The 20,609-nt window shown below is 37.6% G+C and overlaps 1 protein-coding gene across 23 annotated transcripts in view; it reads right to left on the bottom strand.

Moving 5' to 3' along the window:
- Positions 1-20,609, bottom strand: part of RBMS3 (RNA binding motif single stranded interacting protein 3) — a 711,765-nt gene that overhangs the window by 130,886 nt on the left and 560,270 nt on the right. For all 23 annotated transcript variants that reach the window (XM_069007351.1, XM_069007350.1, XM_069007373.1 and 20 more), the window contains one exon: positions 15,242-15,321. In XM_069007351.1, the coding sequence (XP_068863452.1) occupies positions 15,242-15,321 (80 nt within the window). The remainder of the gene's footprint in view (positions 1-15,241; positions 15,322-20,609) is intronic.

The following is a 20,609-nucleotide window of genomic DNA, read 5'->3' as shown; positions in this document are numbered from 1 at the left end:
ACTGCGCAGGGAAATGAGCGAATTTAAAGGCAAATAAGGGTGAAAAAATATTATGAAAAAAGGAGGTGAAGTCCTTTAACTAGGAAATTAAATCCAGGATCTGCCAAAAGTCTTAAGCATGTTTCTAATTTTGGCAAAGGAGGAGACTGAGCATCTTAAGGACTGTCTTTTTGTCTGGAATAGAGCTTTGAGATTTCCAAACAGGCAACAAGCAGCGAAAAAATTTCAGTACACAGCAAAAAGAATGAAACTGAAGACCAACTATTAAAAGAAAAATCTATCAGGATGTCAAAGTCAAGGGGACTTGCTGAAAACTGGACGTTTCTAAGACTGCTGCAACTTTTAAAAGCTAGCACGGAAAAGGAGGAACTGTTTTAAGTTGATAGATGCTTTTGAGCTCTTAACACAAGAAAACAGGAAATACCTAAGGAATTGTTATTTTGGTTTTGGCAGATACTATGGACAGACCTTTAAAGTGCCACAAGAGCAAAAGGATATCCCCTTGAAAGGAACACAAGTCCTTTTCTAAGAGCTAAGCTCAATTGCAGAAGCCCGTAAAAATGAACTAAGGCAAGCAAATGTTAACATTCATGGCTCAATTCCCGATTCAGCTCAGCTGAGATCTAATTCCAAAAGACAGGTATTTCAGCACAAAAGGATATGCCAACAAATTAAAAGCAGTATGCAGAAGGAAGATGCAGGCAGCAGTGGTCTCAAAAATCAGCACACACTGGTAAAATATCAAGAAACTTAATTCTTTAAAATGGATTACCTAGGAAAACAGATTTATAATCACTAAAACCAAAATAAAATCAATCAAAACTGTCAAAATTAACACAATCTGACTTTAAGAAGAGTTAATGAGCTTGAACTAAGATGTAGGATTAAAAACCAGATTTCTTTGAGCTCCATTAGGGAAAAAGTATATGAAAAAGCTATGCATTAATTCTTCTTATTATTCTTAGCACTCCAACCTTCCTACGTGATATCTTCTCTTTTTCAGTCTCACCTTAGCTGCCAAAGAATGGCCAAAGATTTTTCTGTATATTATTCTGTGAGCTAATTCATTTCTAAGATGGTAAAATGTTACAATGGGGATACTGCAACACCTGTATCAGACAACGAGGCCCATGGAAAAGAAATATATATGGACAGATTCTTGGCAGATGTTTCAGAGATGTTTATTTCCCCAGCCGCATGGCCGGGGCTCTGCCAAGGAACTGTTCCAGTCACGGGACCGGAGGGTCCTTGCCCGCGCAGGGGAACACAAAACAACCAATGGGGAACGAGGCTGACCAGGGGCAGGGAAACCCCGTGTCTCCCCCCAGGGCCCCTCTCCCAGGACCACATGGCAGGGGGGAAGGGCCCCAACAGTAAAATATTAGGGACATTGAATGGAATGGAAAGAGATATACATATTGAACAAACAAAAATGTCGAAAGCATTCTGAGTTTAAAAAGAACAGAACTGTTTTTACTGTAAGTGGATGTCAATATCCCTCTAAAGATTTGGCAGTTCAGAGGAGTTCTTGGCTTGCTCAACCAATTCAGGTAAATTGATTTTGATCTATCCAAATTTTTAAACTTTCATTTGCCTTTAAGAAAAAGATAAAAAACATCATTCAAAACCTTGGCAGACATTAGAAAATGAACTCTGCTCTCTCACCCAGATGCTCTTTTAATCTTTATATAGAAGATTCAGACTCAGGAGACAACTGCTATTCAGGTAAAAAAATCAAGCATTTATTTAAAATTTGAGTAGGGATTATTTAAGTATGCACTAAGAAACCTTTCTCAGTCAAGGTCATCAACAAGATTTCAGGAGGAACATAAAACCAAAAAATATATATATTTATATACATACACACAATCATATGAGAAACAGCTTTTATGCAAAACTAGCTTGCCAACAATTTGGCACAACAGGTGGGAGCACAATTCAAATTCTCCTAGGCTGTTGGACTGTATCTTCACCTACAAAAAGCAACAATGCAAGGCATACTCAAGTCAGCATATTTCACGTGTGTCAGAGCTTGAAAAGCCCAAGCAAAAGGGATGTACCAACACAAGTACCTGTCATAAGGATTTAGCTCCAATGACACAGACTTGTTATCAAAAGAGGTTATCAGAAAACAGAAGGTTTCTGCTGTCTAATCTGTCACAGGCAAAAAACATTAAGCAATTTTGACTCTGCATTGAGGAAAGGACACAACAGACAGGCTCTAGGTCAAAGTCACTGGTGCCCAGTCTGCCTACCAAGAGTGCAGGAATCTGTGCTGTATCATCATCCAGTAAAACCCTTCCTTCAGGAGTGGATAAGTGACAAGATGCAGACGGTGTCTGATCTAGTGCTGCAGGCACAGGACATGGAGATGCAGGATTGTATTTACAAGACGTTCAGTGCAGCTGAAGCTGCTCAAAACCCATGGAGGAAATTTTTGAAATGCTTGCATGAAAGAGATGGTGACAGGAAGGCGATGCTAGCTGCAGGGAAGACACACTGTACTAAGCCTGCTGGGAACAGGAAAAAGTGATGGACAACCATTTTATTAATCGAGATATTCTCTCCAAGGTGTAAGGAACGTGAGATGAAGTCAGCTGTTTTCCGAGTAGTTGCTTGTGCGGGTTAAGCTGATTCTTACTAAGAAAGTAGAAGTTTAAGAAACACTAAAAATCCCCTAAATGTGGATTAAACCAAAGACCAAACATAACATATTCCTAACAGCTGAACTCCCTCACAAAAAGCATAATGTGTGGAGTTTGCCCTGTGGTACCTAATAAAGGTCTCTGCTCATAGGTGTAGTAGGACTGCCATCCCAACGAACTTGGCATCGTGTCTTCCCCTGCCTCATCTTTCCCTGCCACGTCCCTCTTAGATGCTGTACATAACGCGTCGATAGACCCCAATCTGGAATCCATCAGCTGTGCTAGATAACTGAGTTACTTTGATTGCTTAACTACTGTTTGTAAGTTCTGACAGCCACATTTAGTTTTATTAAATGTACTTGTGCTGGCTAAAGCCTTTCCCGATACCTCCTTAGGGCACTATTACAGATTTCAGATTGAGACTGGACTGCTTGGGAATCATTGTGTTCCTGGAAAATGGGCTAATTACAATGGCAATCTTGCACAGCAGTTACCACTAGTCTCTGCCTATATTGTTTGTTCCCTGCAAAAGGTTAGAAGCATGAAAATAAATAGAATTAAGTCTGTGTTTGTTATTAGAAGATCTGCAGCAATCAGGCAGAAAGGTTTTCATGTTTACTGCTAGGTACAGGATCTGATGCATGAGAAATGTTAATGAGGTAACAAATTAGCCATTGATTCAGACACATCAGTGATGACTGAAAGCCATTATGTAGTGACTGCTCTTTTCTGGGGGTCTGTTTGAAGTATGTTGGTGGTCCTCATGTATTTCCTAGGAGAAGAACATCTGTTGAACAAAAACCACTATCAAAATCAATATAATTAGCATCTTTTTGAAACTCTCGCCTTAACGGCAGGGTGGATCTTTTTCCTGATCCTGAGTTGATCTTTCTTGTGTGACAAATAGAAGCTTTCAGCTTCCAAGTTGTTTTGGTTGGTTGAAGAAACAGTTTTATTTCCCAGATATGACAATCTGGCTCTATCAATTGATTTTCATACATTTGGTTATATTAATGTTGATTAATGGTCAATAGTTTCAATTAAGCCTAAAAGATTTCAACACCTAAGTATCTATGTAAATTAATAGGACTGACATACCTCCCACTCAAACTAGTTCAAAAAATGCCAAAAACGTTAAATTACTAACAGGTACCAGAGGAGTAATATGGAACCCACTTACAGAATAAGCCTCCTTTATGTCACTACTCTGGCATTCAGAAATACTTTCTGGAATCACTGGTGACGCAAAATGATCAGAACAGCAGAATCCCGATTCAGACCACTCCTTATGTACATTTTTAGGGGTGCTGAATATTTTTTCATCTTCCAAAGCCAACAAACAAGCAATGCCTTGGGACAGAAATCTTTAAAATTAAATTTAAGGCATACCCCAATCCCAATATCTGCAGTATTTTCCACCTTCAACTATTATTTCCCATGTACGTTTCTTATTTTCTTAGCACTGAAATTAAATCCCACATTGGTTGCAGCTCCTAGTATATGATGCTATACCAGCAGCCTGGGTCATGAGATACACAAAAGGACTATATTTGGTTGAAATTACAGGCAGGCAAAACATATATAAATGAAAAACTGCCTACCAATGCCTTAATCACAAAAAAAATTGCATTTAAACCCTTCAGTGACTATTTCTTCTTACATTGTATGCAGTATGCTGAAGTAAGGGCAACTCATATGGAAAAGCAGCTGCTCGACCTGAACTTGTATCCACCACACAGCTGTTGGAATTACAGCCTCCTAAGGCACAGGCAAGTTTCTTGGTGCTACTGCTCACATTCAAGACGAATGCTCTCTGCTTTCAAAGAATCCAGCTCACTTTTCCCTGGTTTCTATTAGAGACACCCTTGGGGCTAGTCTGAAATAAGATAAATTAGAGATAAAAATAACCAATGACATCAACGCCTACATCAGTGAAATGCAGGCTCTCACAATATACTTACTCCTATACTACCAGGCTTCTTTTGAAAATTCCAAATGCTGAGGTTTTCATTACACTGTAATGTAAAATTCAGCTAATGAAGAATTTCTTGAAGGAGAGCACTTTGAAAGGTGCTCATTCATGTTGCTGTTACCACAGGTGAGGTTGGAGGGGGAAATCCAGATGAGAATACAGTTAGGAGGCTGCTGGGTCATTTTTTCTTTATTTTAAAACATATTTTTTATTCAAATACATTCTTTGAATACAAATTCTTACAGTATAAGCTCTGAACTAAAAATCTTCATATATGGTCAGAAAGTTACAGTACTTACTGAAAGGGGGACAGTGGGAGAAGGAGGGGAAGAAGGGAGAAAGGGAAGAGGGGAAAAAAAGGAAGAAAGAAAATGAAGAGGAAAAGGGAAAGGGAAGGAAAAAGAGGGGAAAAAAGGCTCAGAATCAGTGAATTCATAGTGTAATCAGTAACCTAATAGAGAAAGATGCTGATTGTATTCAGTAATACAATACTGTAACTGAAGAGCCACCCATGACAACTGGGATATATACCTTTTTAGTTGCTTTTTGGGGATTTCTTTTGTGGCTATAATTTACATTTTCTGAAATGTAAAAGTCTTATGTGAAGTAAGAATTGTTAAACTTGGCGTTTGAAAGGTATTTTTTCATACCATATCTGTGCAATCTAAAAGTTAAATTACTCCTTTGCCCTTTTTCTCTCATTTTTTGGTTTCTTTTTCTTTGCTGAACAGCAGCAATTCTAAAAATACTATATACTGAAGGATTATATACTGGGTGGTAGGGTAAAGGCTACATATAAAATGCTGCTTTAATAAGCTTTAACAAAAAGGACAAATGTAAAATCAGATATCCATCACCTTTCCCCTCCCTCTTGATGTCTCTTACATTGTAGAAGATAAATTGCAGACACATCACAGACAGGGAGGCAGCCCAAGTAAAATGTAGGCTGCTTTGCCCTTCTTTCAAGTTCCCGTGATTGAACTTGGGAAAGACCTTTCTATGATCTCGTGATCAAATGCTGCCATTCAAACAAGAAAGGCTCAGAGAAATGGCTGAGAAATGGCTAAGAAATGGGGCTTTTACAGCTGCTCAGGACTGCTGACCAGCATAATGACATTGTTTCTGGGACAAACAAACAAAAAAGTCTAATAGAATCTTAGCCTCCTGCTTTCCCAGTGCTTTCAAGGCTGAATGGCTTTTCTCTGTTTTGCTGTACCATTCGAGGAGAAGGGTGAGAGAGACACTTCAAGTATGCAAGAGGCTCCTGGTATTGAAAACATATGGAAAAGGGGGAGAGAGGCTCCTGGTATTCAAAACATATGGAAACTGCTATTGTGATACCACTCATCTTACTTTGTCTGGATGAATCTCAAAGGGAAACATCTTCAAATGCTACTTCAGACACTTCATGTCACTTCATACTCAGAGGGGAAGGCCTGCAGAAGAGTCCTCAGTGCTCCTCTGGTGCCAGGGACAGGTTTCCTTTTGGAGGGAGGGAGGGAGGGAGGCAGTGTGGCAGAAAGGCAAGACTACAAGGGGAGGACAGGCCCTGTGTACTTTTTCCTGTTACATTTGTCTTCCCTTTCCCATGACACTCCCTTTCTCACTACAAAGTCCTTCCTAAGGGCATCAGTGCCAATTTTTTCCCAAAATGCTTAGGGACACACCAAGCACCTGCAGGATTGCTCCTGTTCACAGAATTACTCAGAAGTTTGGATACATATCCTCTCTTTCCAGCTACCAAATTTTCCACATTCTCTGCCAGTGAAAATGTCTTCGTAGAAAACCCTCTGTACCAGCCCTGATGGGACAAACCCAGCTGAGAGCCTAAATGAGGCTGTCTGCCATCCAAGGGCACTTCAAGGCACCTCACCTGGATGTTTATTGATTTACAGCAGTGTTTCAAAACATGTGAAAATTCAATACTCCAATTTTATTGGGACATCTGAAAAGTCCACTCCCAGAGGCTTCCACTTCTGGCTGAAATACAGATGCCCAAAGGAGTGTGTCAAAAAATATCTATCTGCACATTGTTAAGCTTCAATAAAACTTTTTTGTTCAGGTTAGTTGGAATTTACAGGTTAAAGGTTCAGACTGAAACTTCTGACATAAATTTCTCTACATTTTGAATTTAAAAGTGTTCAATGTGAAAGCAAGTGGAAAAGCGTGAGGGAGGGAGGAATAAAGGAAGAATTTCTCTATGAAAGGCCTGAAAGGGAAATAATTTTCCTCAGTTAAAAAACAAATAAGATCATGCAAATTCCCACTTGCTGTGAATTATTATTACTGAGCATAACACACTATGAGCTAAAGTGGTTAGTCTGTGCTCAGCCTTGCTCAAGTTGGCTTTTTAAATGACTTTTAAACTAGTTGGCTCAGGTGTGACAACACTATACTGCAGCAGTAGGGTCTGCAAAGCAGATGTACTCCATCACTGGAAGAGTCCTGAAGGGACTAATAAAGTAATGCAGGAGAGGAATAAACAGGAGGAGTTGTGCCACCGTTGGCCCCAGCTTATGCAAAAGCAGAATTCCTCCCTGAAATCTGAATCACGCACAAATAACTTCACAATGTTCGACATTGTTTCATGCTCTGATTTGCATGTTTTTATTTATTTGCATTGCTTTGTTTTAAATTGCCAGCCCTTTAGACCTAAACAATCTGAAATTCAAGCTGTGAATCTTTCTGGCTCATAAATTTTGCCTGCCATAACACCTGCGCAACTCGTCTGTCTTGTCTTGGCTTTTACAAGTGCATCCAAGGAACAGCACTGTCCCTGGACCAGAAACTTGTTGACACTTCTCCTGCTGATCTATGAGGCAAGACAGAATTCAGTGCACACACTCTCAGCTGTGCTGCTTATGCAGAAGTAGCATACAGAAGGGACTTTTTTGTTCATAAACAAATATATCCACAATTTTCCATAAAGGGAATGGATTTTCTGAATTAGAAGATTTACACAGTCACTCTTAACAGCAAAAAAAATGCCCATGAATTAAAAGAAAAAAAAAAAAAAGCATATATTGAAATTAGTTTAGATAAACTGTGGCACAGTTCATTGCCACTAGATATTATGAATGAGAAAGAAAGGCAGCTCTCTGTTTATGCTGCAGACTTTTGGAAATCTTAGGAAAGATATGACAGGTGGTACTGTGACAGGAAGAAGAGAGGAATAATCTTTTCTCATTTATATACCATATTGTTCTCTAACTTTCATTTTTATAAACCAAGTGAAAGATTTTAACCTAAACTGCAGTAATGCTATTTTATACATCATAGCCTGAATTACTGTGATATCACAAACAAACTGCTCTTATGCATTTTTTGTTACCTCCAGTTACAAAGTAATAAAAAACCCCCAACCCTGCCAGAGACTTTCTTCTTAATTATACAGCCAGATTACAAAACTCAGTATTTGATCATACAGCTTTTTGAAATACAAAAAGATACGGTTCTTTTCCTAGTAACTTACAGACCAGTACAAGATCAAATGAAACACAACATAAATATGCAGCACTTCAGATCTCTGAGACTGTCCCCATCATCAACAACTTTATATATTTTTGGAAAAGCAGGCTTTAGATGATGTCAGCATTCTGTCTTCTCTCACACAGCTTTCCTCATGAGCTCAAATTACATGACTTAGCACTGATACACACCTCCTAATATCTTAAAACCAAATTGGCTCAGCCCTCATTCCTCCAAGCGCATACCAACTATTGGGGTTTACTGGGTAAACAAAAAATTCTGTATCCTCCTAACCAAAGGGAGTCTTTTTTGAACTAAATGCAAATGAGATAAAATCTTGAGAAGATAGGAATTTTTCTTTTTTGCTTTTCAGAAAAATATCCCTTGCCTTTAAAGAATCTAAAGAATACACAATCTTTAAGATCCAAGAGACGTAGGAAGTCGGAATGGATCTTTGCTTCATGACATGGAAATGTGTGCTATGAAACCAGAAGCACTTACAGCAATGTCAGCACAGCAAGGACAACTGAAACATAAATGTGAAGAAATAAAACCTTACACTTCACATTTGAAATTCTTAAGAATGCCATGAAGCAAGACAAATATCATCAGATTTTAAAGGCTGTCTTTGAAAGGAAGGAAACTTTAAAGACCAAGAAATACTTCATTTCAGTTGAAGTCACAACCTATTGGAAATTTCTGGCTGAAGAGTTGGTACCTGTTTGATTAACTACAAATGCTGTTTGGCCGAGTGCCAGAAAGGAGGGCAAAGCCAGGAGCCTGTGCTGGTGGTGTGTGACAGCTGTGGGTCTGAAAGGGAGGGCAGAACATGGAGCAGTGATGAGGTTTTGGCCACATCATAGAAGCCTGCACAAACCACAAACCAAAGTCACAGAGATCTAACCAGGGAACTGCTTTCTAAGCAAAAGGTTTTATATTTTCCAATAAATCTGTACCCATTCTGTAGCTTCTTGGTTAGAAAGTCCATCTTTATGACCATCTTCTGCAAAGTCCGTGTGATCTTAGCCATTACGTGATGTCTGGAAAATGAAACTCTATTTCCCTAGGGATGATCTCTTCTGAGAGCTTTACACACCACCCAGGCACCTCTTAACATCCAACATGACCCAGGCAATAGGTCCACAAAGCCCATTCTGCATGGAACAGTTTGTCAGAGACACCCGAGTTGGGATGGCGCCTGCACATTGCTGAGGGCGTGGAAGCACATGTGGTCCAAAGCAGGACGGGGTTACAGCAGCCTCATGGTCATCACCAAGACTCAACAGGAGTTAAAGATTTTAACTGTTTGCCACAGATGAAGACTTTGAAAGAAGATGAAACCAAGAGAAGTTAAAAGAGTGTTCAGAGGGCTTGCAGTGTAAAAGAAATTTCTGCTAACAATGAGCTGAGCATTTGTGTATATACGGAGCACAGAAAGTGAAAGATAATAGTGATTCCATAAAAATGACAGCCAAAAATTGAAAACAGGAAAATAAATAGAAAATTTGTTGAACTGTTATTTTTTATGAAGGTCTTTACATGGATCATATTTTCTGGCACAATAAGGAAGAACTTATATAGTGCAATCAGCAGATAACAATGAAAGTATTTAAAAATCCGAATTCTTAGACAATCTAAAAGACTTAGATAACGTTAATATCACATACATGAAAGGAACTGAGAATACAAGTAAGAAAATCTGGGGGTTTTTTCCAGACAATTTTTGAGGATAACAATATGGAAAAGATAACCCCCTTTTTAAACTAGCTTCATTGAGTATTACCAGTATCAAACCTGGCAGAATTCCCTTTATTCTAAGTTCTCTGTAGCATCCAACAAATGTTTTAAGATACCTACAAACCAATACCTAGTTTAGAGTTTGGGATGCTATTTTATCTAGTTTAAAATGTCAAAAACATATACATGTATACAGACAACTAAGCAAATGCCCCAAGAAGAAATATTTGGAAGAGTTTTTCAGTGTTTTATGTATATAAATGAACAGACAATCAAATAAAAAGATAAAGCACCAAGAGACAGGGGCTAAAAAGTTATCAAACAAAACATTTTAAGTTCATTCACTCATAAAAACAATTTACAGCATCACTAATGACAAACAAGATAGCATTTTTTCATCCACAAAGATAAAACCAGTGAAAAATGTTAATATTCATTACACAGTTAACCCTCAAATGGAATATTGTTCCCTCATCACCATTTTAGGCACAATATCCTAGAAAACACGTTGCTCTAAACAGAGTATTCCAAGTTCTAAGTCTACTTCTCTGAAGCGAAGATTAATTATTTGAATTTACTCTCCATGGTGGAAGAACCTGAGAGATGTCCTAAGATAAATATTTAAACTAAGGAGAGAGATAGAAAATATCAATTGATTTTGGTGAAATGAGTCCATATAAATGCAGTGCTTTGAACACTTTCAAGATGAAAAAAAAAAAAAAAAAGCATGCCCAGTAATGATTAAAGCAAGATATGAGGTATTTGCAAATACATCTGTATAGTTGCAGATAATTTCTTTCTATTTAAGAGTTTTTACTTTAGTAAAAGTCAGTATCAAAATGACACAGTCACTTGTTACTTGTGGGGTTCTTAACTTACACAAGGACAATAATTCCCTCTTCTTTCTTTTTGTCAGATATCTGTAATTAAATTAGCAATAAGATAAAGATTCTTGACAATGTAATGTAACATTCATGTGTCTCACTTCCTTTAAATTTTCTCTGAGATAGGAACTGGCCCAATGTCCTCTGACAACTCAAAGTATTTACAAAGCAAATGAAAATTAGTACTATAATGACTAGAAAATGCTGTGAGGGAGCATAATGGACATATCAGCAGAGGATAATTATTGTAACTGAGGCATGTTCCTGTGAAATTCCAGAGAGAAAAGTAAGAACTTGTTAAATTTTTGCATTTATTCAGAAAGAGAAGATGAAGTTATCTAAAAACATCCAAGGATGCTGGGAGATGAACAAAAACCCTGTGTAAATATCATACCCTAAACTTGCCCATCCAAACAGAAGCCAATTTGTTACTGAGAGACGAGCTAGGAAGTTTTAATTTAATTCAGCGATTGCAAAATCATAGATTAGCAGGATTTCATGTGAAGTCTCCTATTCACCAACAAAAACAGATGCAGTACTGAAAGACTGAGAGCAAGCTACCTTCATTATTAGTAGAGCTCTTCACATCTTGATGGAGATGTGGAGCGCTATAGAATTCACTTGCTGACTTTCAGTGTGGCTGTACCAGGCCCATACAATTAGTTTCACATGGGGCTGAATTCTCCTTAGGATGAGAATATACCCAGTAGGCCCTGTAGGTCTATTTATCTCAGAAATGCAGTGCTAATAAAGGGAAAACAAAAAAACCCTCACAAATAAAACCCACTAAAATAATAATCACTCAAAGCTACTCAGAATATTTATGAAGTTGACACGGAATCTGCCAAGCACTGAGGTTTTGCAGATTTTTGGAGATGACTGTGCTTTCTCAGTCTGAAAGAAATGCAAAGATATTAACTAATTATTTATGGGATGACCAATTATTTTGTACTGTAAATCTCAGACTGAACATCATGAAATGCTTATTAGTTGAGCAAGCACAACAGTGGAGCAACTCCTTTTGGAATGGAATGAAGCCAAGGAGTTGGATGGAGAAGGCCCCTTAATGAGAGTAATTCACTAAAAGAGACACAGTGATGCTCAATTTACCTAGGCACTATACAACTGAGCAGCAAAATGTTACAAGAGACAGAAAATAACCTGTACATGGTGACTGGGTTGAAGCAGAGGGGTCTGGAGCTGTAAGTGCTCAGTTCTACAATTTTTAAGAAACAACAGACAGTAATTGAAGTTATAAAGTCCAAGAAGGATGTATATGTTCTTGCTATCAGAAGGTACAGAGTACAGAGCCTCCAAAGTGCCCTGTGCACCCTCCTTTCCTTGCAGTTGTAACACTGCTTTCCTGCTGCACTGTTGTCCTGGGCCAGCCTAGATGTATGACTCTGGGCTAGACTCAAAATTTACATCTCATTTGCCAAGAAAAAACTAGCTGAAGAAGAGTTCAGAGTTCAAAATTAATGTTTGAGATAACCTTTTGGGAAGATACAACTAAGTCATGGCCCATGCTTTTTTTTGGCATGAAAGCCAGAGCCATGGTGCCCAGTCTTTCTGTTCAGCATCATGTGAAAGCTACCTACTCCAGATCTTCCATCATGACTTAGTAACCAGGTAAAACTGCCCCTGCAATACATGAACATTTTATCCTCTAAAAATGCTAATCTCACAAGCATACATCCCACAGGATGTATGGTGACACATCACCAGGCTCACATCTTAGGGAACGCAGCTGAGGAAGACAGCATGGATGGAGGAGAGCTGCCAAAATGATTTGTCTGGTCCATAATCCCACTGCCTCAGGCCAGTAGTACCTGGCCAGCAGCCAGGCTGATTTCTTTCTTAATGGGCCTCATGCAACCTTCTATTAGTTGGCAAACCTGAACCAGAACATTAGAGCTTGGATGAGAGATGTGGACAAAAATGCAAAACCCTTTCAGTTCACTGCTACACCTGAAAGAAATCCATCTGAAAATCCAAAATCAATGTAATTTAACCCTAAAAGGATTGATCCATTTTCTCTCTCAGTAAAATCAGCCCTCTGAGCAGCAGAGGTTAATAACAGATAGTGTTGCGTATTTCTGCTAATGTTCTCCGGTTCTTCATTTTTTAACTGATATCCATAAAGAGGTCACAGCAATAAACTAGAGATGATTCTCCTTCTATGCCAATTCCTGAGATGCTGGGAGGATCCTTTTCAGACTATAACTGTGATTTTCCAAGTACATTAAGAGACTTGATCTTCCTTCCTACTTCATGCAAGACACTTCTATCTTTGCTGAGAGGCTTAAATACAGGTTCATAGCACAGATGTAGAAACTGAGTACAAGCCTTAACAGGAATCTAGAACAAGAAGAAACTAGGAGTGAATAGTTTTTTGCACTGGATAAAATGTAAATGATCCTTTGAATCAAGCCCACTGCTAAGGTGATCATGTTTGTGCCCTGGCCTCTTAAGAAGAGGAATGAATACAACAAATCTTTTAATTATGGATTTAAAGAGTGCCCTACTCTAATAACGAGGTGCAAACAATCTCTTTTATGTGACCAAATAACCTATGACAAGTTCTAATTACCTGTATTTGGAGATACAAAATCTGTCTCCCAAAACTTGAGGGCAAAATGGGATTTTACAGATACCTTGTGCATAGCTGAGTGAGTTCAGTTAATGGTTCAGTGACTTTGTCCCAAGCTGCATTATGCTCTATCTGCATCTGAACAGTACTCAGGTAAATTAAAACCCTTAATATAGTCACTTCCCAAATAATCCTTGTGACTAAATGCCATCTGACAACAACAATCACGACAGAAAATGGTAGACAATCTTTTCACATGGACATCTTTTCTTCTTCAAGAAACTAAGAGCTAATTCATGGCCTTTAAGAAAGCATCAGAAGTTATAGCCATTAAAATCCAATTTCAGTGTATCTCTTGGAACAGAAGTAAATAAACATGCTGTCTTATCAAGACTCCTATTTTGATGTCTGACATTACCAGTACCTTCCTGATTAATTAAAAAATTTTAAAAAGAAAAAAAAAAGAATATTATTTTCATTTTATAGCTTTCATTCTTTACCATGTAGCTTTCTGTCTCAAGAAGGTTCTGTAAGAATATTCTACTTTATTGCTGGATCTAATGATGTGTCCTCCCTGAGACAACTGGGAGTGTGACCATGGAGCACACAGGCTTATAAGGACAAAGCCAGACTTACTGATTCCTTGCTATTCACACTCTTTCCATTGGGTGTTGCTATGATATTAAACAGATTACTACTGGGACTCAAAGTGTGCATACAGAAAGGCAAGTCAAAGGTTAAAGTTCTCTGCTTATGTTGCTCAGCCCATTGTTCTACATAGCCTAAGTTTGTTGTACTTCACAAAGTTGGTGCTGTAATTCATTAGCTGGTGCTGAGAAAAATTGTCAGTGACCACTTTTGAAAAAGAAATCTTTAAATGGAGTCTTGCAGCTTGTACTAAAAGCTTTATATTGTTTCATGAAAGTGATCTGACTAAAATTTATATGTACATTGCAGCATTCATTTACTGTACACCGTAGCTGTACAGATGGCTTTCTTTTAATTAGAGTATTTAGTACATCTTCTGCATAAAGAACCAGGCAATGAATAAGAAGAAATTTAATGAAAGTAACCAAAAAAAGGAAATCGTTTAAAGGAAGATAGGGGAAAAAAAAAGGAAGATAACAACTTAGGACACAATTCTTGCAAGTATTGCCTGCTCATTTAATACAGCCCTTCAGAAAACCCAGAGGAGAAATCTTTGCAGATATGTGGCCTTGGAGAGGTCTTGTCAAGCAGTAAGTATCAAACATCTGATCACAAAACTTTGCAAAGCTGATGGATGCACAGATGATAGCTAGACATTTGAAAAGGAAAATAATAGCTGGAACTTGGCTTTCAATGCAGCACAGACACAGCAATGAATGTGTTCTATGGGTATTTTAGGAAAGTGTCAGGATTTCATTAAGTTATGGCAAGCAAAAATGATATAAAATAATTTAATATTTGAAATATCTTCAGTATTAACAGCTACTGCTGTTAATACTGGTAACAATAACTAGCAATGCTAAGTAGAAACTGTAAGGAATATAAAGCTTCTACAACTTGACATCCTGGATATTTTATAATCTATAATGAAGCTGCTAAGCTAGTTACATTCCTAGTTAGTCTGAAAATCATTGGTGTTTAGTTATGTGGCCTCTAGTCTAACTGAAAAAAACCAAAAAAACAAACCAACATTCAAAAGGAAAAAAACACAGTAAGGCAACATGACTTTTATATGTTCTTAAATTTGCTGCTGTCAGGCATAAATGCTTAAAACATACAAATATCTGGGTAAGAAAAAGTTGCTATGGGTCACAAAGGATAGGCTTCGACCAGGGAAGTTATATGCCGTCTTAGCAGGAGCAGTAATTTAAGCCACTCTCAAGATAAATTCCAGTATTTCTGTATTCTAAACTCTTCAGTGAAGTTTAAATTTCATAATGATGGCTGCTTGACTTACCTGGTAGACCGGGTGGTGTTTTCAGATATTTGCCATTAAAATGTTGAATTACTACTTCACATTTTTCTGTAGACTCCATTCTGAAAAAGAAAAGAGAGTGGGATATGGGTAGAGGCAATATGTGTTACTAGACCATTATGGAAGCACTCAGTCAGCAAAAAACAAAAAGCAGAAGGAGAAAAAAAGGACAAGCACAGATGATGAGAGAAATCTTCAAAGTTGTTCCTGCTGATTTCTGCAGAGAAACTGGTTGAGCCCATTAGGACGGACTGTGGCTCGCGAGGAGGACCTGCCACCCTCCCCGCCTGCAGCTGCGCTCCCAGCTGTGTTTGAGCTGCAGCCCTGTCAATGACAGTCCCCTTTTGGATCCAGGGCATCACCCTGAACAAGGACACTCTTTATGCTTTCACGTGCCGCTTGGAAAAGCAAAGGACGTGTTTCTAGGTTCCTTGTGCACCCAAAATAACTTCAAATGGCTTAAAGAAATAAATTACAGGATTTGGAGAAGAACATGGAGGATTAAACAACAATTATTAAGGATTACAATGTTAAAAAAACAACCTGCAAAGACAGACTTTATAGTAAAACCACAAACAGTGCATATATGCCTATTACAACATAAAGCCAAATTCTGGGTGAAGACAGTAATTTACGTGTAACACCAGCAAGGGAAATGCCTTACTGTTCATCTTCTGTGAGTTCAGGATAACTTTCGTTATCCTAACACTGAGACATTAAAGCATTAACATTGAATTGGTACATGCATTTTTGAAGAAATATTAGGAATACAAAGTTACTAGTCAAATCCCAAACCATGGTTATACCACACCTGGGAACTCATCATTGTTTCAGATCTTCTAAATTAACTGCATATAAGTCCACAAAAAGAGTTAACTTTGCTACAGAGGGGGTTTAGAAACTTTGAAAAGAAGAAAGAGAGAAATGGAAAGCTAGTCATTTCCTAGAAAAGTTGTGTTTAAAAAACATGTTCAGTGCTCCTTCAGTACACCAGTACCTACCTCCAGGTATTCTCCACAAAATAACTCTGCTGACATATATATTGCTTACTTCTCACAGTGTATGTCGTTTTAAAATGAATTTATCCACTATCCTTCATGTCACACAGTTTGGGGAAAGAGTGGTTCACATACAGCGGCAGTTTGTCTCCCAGGATACAATTTTGCCAGAGCCCAAAGGACTGGACCACACCACCCCACCCCACCCAAAAAAAAAAATTTTAAAATCCTGCTTGCCATTTAATTCTTTGAGGAAGTCAGCCTATTGTCCAATTTTTTCAGGTGGAGTCATTAAAATTTCCCCTTCCAGGTTGTATCACTGTGTATCATGTGGGCTGGGCTATTTCTACAAGCACAAAGACAGCGACTTAGATTGTTCACTTTGGCTTCATTCAGATTTAACTAAGCGAATGTCTGTGCTCAGCCTTTAGAGACTCTTGTCTCTGAAAGAATAAATGCAATAAAAGTCTGTTTTCTGTAGCTGCAGGCATTTGGTGTCAAACCATGTTATGTTGCACCACACAGCAGTGACAATTTCATTTTAATACATGGGGTACATTTTAACAAGCCAAAGCAAGTCCCTGCAAAGAATGCAATATATAAGCTGCCAAATGAAAGAGACTCAGTGCACTTCATGCGTTTTATGTGGGAAGAGAATAAAAGTGAAACCCACAGTGTTCTGGGATAAAAAGGCCATCATTCGAATAGCACTCTGAAAAAGAATGTGCACATTTTCCTCTCAAGTTTCACAATTAACGGCTCTCAAATGCCATTGCTGGCTATCTGTAATCTGGCACACGCTTCGCTTGAAACTGACACTGGCATTATCGACTAAGCCTGAAAAGGCAGCACAATAGACAAAGCCCTCTATACATGTTCCCCTCAGATGTGTTGCTGAGTAACAACTGCATCCATCCTTTGCCCACCCCACCTGAGCCCTCCTGTGCTTTCTGCAACTTGTGCCTGTGGGGGTGGCCTTTCCTCCCGGCTGGGCTGAGACTGGCCAGGCAGCCACTCACTAAGCAGGAAGGCATCTATCCCAGGGCCACCAAAACATGAATTATAATTTACACTTGTCCACAATACCGCTTTCCTTAGAAATAACCCTTTCAAATTGAGTTCTTCAGGATGATTAGCTCACTGAACAACTGGGGAAAAATAAGGCATAGGGAAACCAGATACGCTAGCAAAATTGCCTGATTCTTGCCATAACAAGACCCTGGTTTTAGTTTAGTCAAAATTCTGATCAATATCAACCACTTAGATCAATCTACATTGCCACTTAGGTGGCAATGCCTATGGCAGGCACCTACGTATGAGCAGAACCTCTCCACAGACATTGATTCACCCATTACTCCTTCTCTTGTTTCATCCATGAAGATGAGCTGTATCCAGGCAGAGGCCCCAAAACCACATTTTTTTAGGTCCACATTTATAAATTCCTCCTACTTTTCCTTCAGAAAGCTGTGGCACTTCTCTGTTTTAGAATGTGCTTTGAATTATTCTTCTCATATGAGCTATCAGTGTTTCAAAATGTTGCTTGAGACTATTATTTAATAAAAATATCACTAATGAAATTGTTACATGTTAAAAGATTTTCTATAAAAGAATGTCAGCTGAGCACAGGTAAATTTGGGAGAAATTATTTAAAGATGTTTAAATATGGTTGTTTTAATAGTGGTGTTCCTTTCATAATTGACAGAACAAAAATATGAAAAAGTTTAATATTCTGGATAAAAGATAAAGACCCCAGATGCTTCAAAACCTTCCACTGAAAGATACAGATATTCAACACTCTTGCTGGAAAGGTAAGGAAAACAGCTTCATATGATAATAGAAATTTGGTTTTGATTTGATCATTTGTGAAGTATCATTTTCAAATTTCTTTCAACTGTAAATTTTGGTGTTGATCTGAGATAATAAGTCATGTTTAAATGCAATTTGGAGATAACTATAACGCGTCTGAGTATTATTTTGAACCAGAAAATGCACTGCAGAAAAAAAAAATAATTACCAAAGCCATAGGCTTTTATAATTTTTTAAAAGGTCTAGATAATGATATCAACCCAAAGGAACTAATAAAACCATGATAATTTATTTTTACTTGTGTCTATATATCTCCCAGTTCTGGAAACTAAGCTGTAAGGTTCCCAAATACAAAATAGGTAATGAGACTGTCTATATTCTATCCAATTTGAAAAGAAGTAAATTTTTAAAAATCTGAAGACTGTTTCATGATCTCTGTTTTTGTAGCCATAGTTTGTAAACTAAAGATACTTCAGTATGAAAAGGAAAAAAAACAAAAAAACAAACCAAAACCAGGGGATACTTAAACAAGCATCAGAATTAAATCATTTGATGTTCACATCTTTGCTATTAAATATTTCCTTTAGATAATTTAAAAGCTTTATATTATTTCTATTATAAAATAATAATAGAAATAATTTATTTGATAAAATGAAATTTATATTATGTATCACTCTACAGTCCACAGTGGCATCAAAGTAGTCATGTGTTGTTAGAAGTAATAGGGAGCATTTACCATGAGAAGAGAAGAGAAGAGAAGAGAAGAGAAGAGAAGAGAAGAGAAGAGAAGAGAAGAGAAGAGAAGAGAAGAGAAGAGAAGAGAAGAGAAGAGAAGAGAAGAGAAGAGAAGAGAAGAAGAGAAGAAGAGAAAAAAGAGAAAAAATGAGAAAAGAGAGAAAAAAAGAGAGAAAAGAAAAATTATTTTTAAACCCCCTAAAGCTCTTATACATGCTTATTATAAAGATTGATGCAGTGTCAAGAAACAACTTAATAAAATTTTCATATAAGGAATAACATGATGATTACATAATTATTACCTGAGAAATATTCAGTACCATGTAATTACCAGTTAGTGGAAAAGTGTGGGTTTGGTTTACATATACCTTATAGTCACTTAGCTTAATAATAATAATGTAAATGAGAATCAGGACTGTAGGTTTTTTACATCCAGAGTAAATACTTAAAAATGAAATTGTTACTACCACATTTATGTTATGATCAACATATGAATATTGTTTACACTTACAAGAGTGGGCATAATAAATCTTGGAGCACAATGTTTCCTTACTGTTTAAGGCATTTTGCAAAGATGGAAGCAGGTAGCTAGTAACAGTATTATACAGTGAGAGTCCATAGAATGGAGACCATAGCTAGAATACACACCAGAGAACTCAACTTCTTTTGGCATATCAAAAAGATGACTAGAGGAGCAGTCTGATAGCACTGCATAAGCAGCTTTGTGGGGAGAATAAACTAGGGAGTAAGGACTTCTTTACTCTTCCTGAGAAAGTTGTGACAAGAACCAGACAAATTCAAAAGAGAAATTAAGCAGAAACATTTAATTGCAAGGAAGATGATCCACTGGCAAACATTAGATAGAAAAGAGGTAGTCCTTTTTTTCTGGTTGATGTCTTTGAATCACTTCTGAAAGTCTTATTTTAGTAAAACACAAGCATTATCTAAATATTAGGTAACTGGGAGTATTTCAACTGCCTATGATATAAAAAATGTGAGGCAAAACAATCTTCAGGTCTCAAATACTCTAAATCTACAAGATAGTATTGATTAGCATGAGGTTTCCTAGCACCTCCCTATGTTCTTCATCCTTCCATGGAAACACATTCACCAGCTCTTTTAATTTATTTTGCTAATTTAATTCCAGGCATTCTAAGACACTGATATGGCTGCAACCTGTGATTTCCTCCTCCCCTGTAACAGATTTAGGTATCTCTCCAGCTTTTCAGTCCATAAGAGATTGCTTCAAGATGTTTGTGCTTTTTGGTTTATGTTGGAAAAAAGCTATTCCCTTTGCCACTCACGGCCTAAGAAGACATTTATTTTGACAAGTTCTCTTCATCGCTCACAAATTATATCTTTTCCCAACATGTCTTGCCTGTATATTCTTCAACTGTCTGCTTGAACAACAGGAGGTTGTTTACTTTCTCAGATAAATATACAAAATCTACAGAAACCACTCTTCTCTCAAGATACGGTTCATTCCATACCTTGCAGCATCACCTATTATGCCAAGGTGAGCTGCCTGAGTATCTCTGCAATACAGTATCTGCATTTACAGTGCTCTCCATAGAGAAACTTCTTTGGGTCAGAAGAAATAACTTCATTACACCTACATTATCCTGAAAAACTCTGAAAGATGCAAGGATTCCTTTAAGGAAAAAACCATACAAATTAAAGGCTCATCTCTCTTGTTTTACTTCAGTGGAAACTGGAGCATAACCATTTCTACTGAAACCCATGCAAATCTTCTACAAATACAATAATGATCCTGTGGCAGCTCAAAATCTTGTTTCCTAGTTTTTGTTGCT

Source organism: Aphelocoma coerulescens, chromosome 2 (genome assembly GCF_041296385.1).
Source record: "Aphelocoma coerulescens isolate FSJ_1873_10779 chromosome 2, UR_Acoe_1.0, whole genome shotgun sequence".
Lineage (NCBI taxonomy): Eukaryota > Metazoa > Chordata > Aves > Passeriformes > Corvidae > Aphelocoma > Aphelocoma coerulescens.
This window is presented reverse-complemented; position numbering and strand designations above follow the sequence as displayed.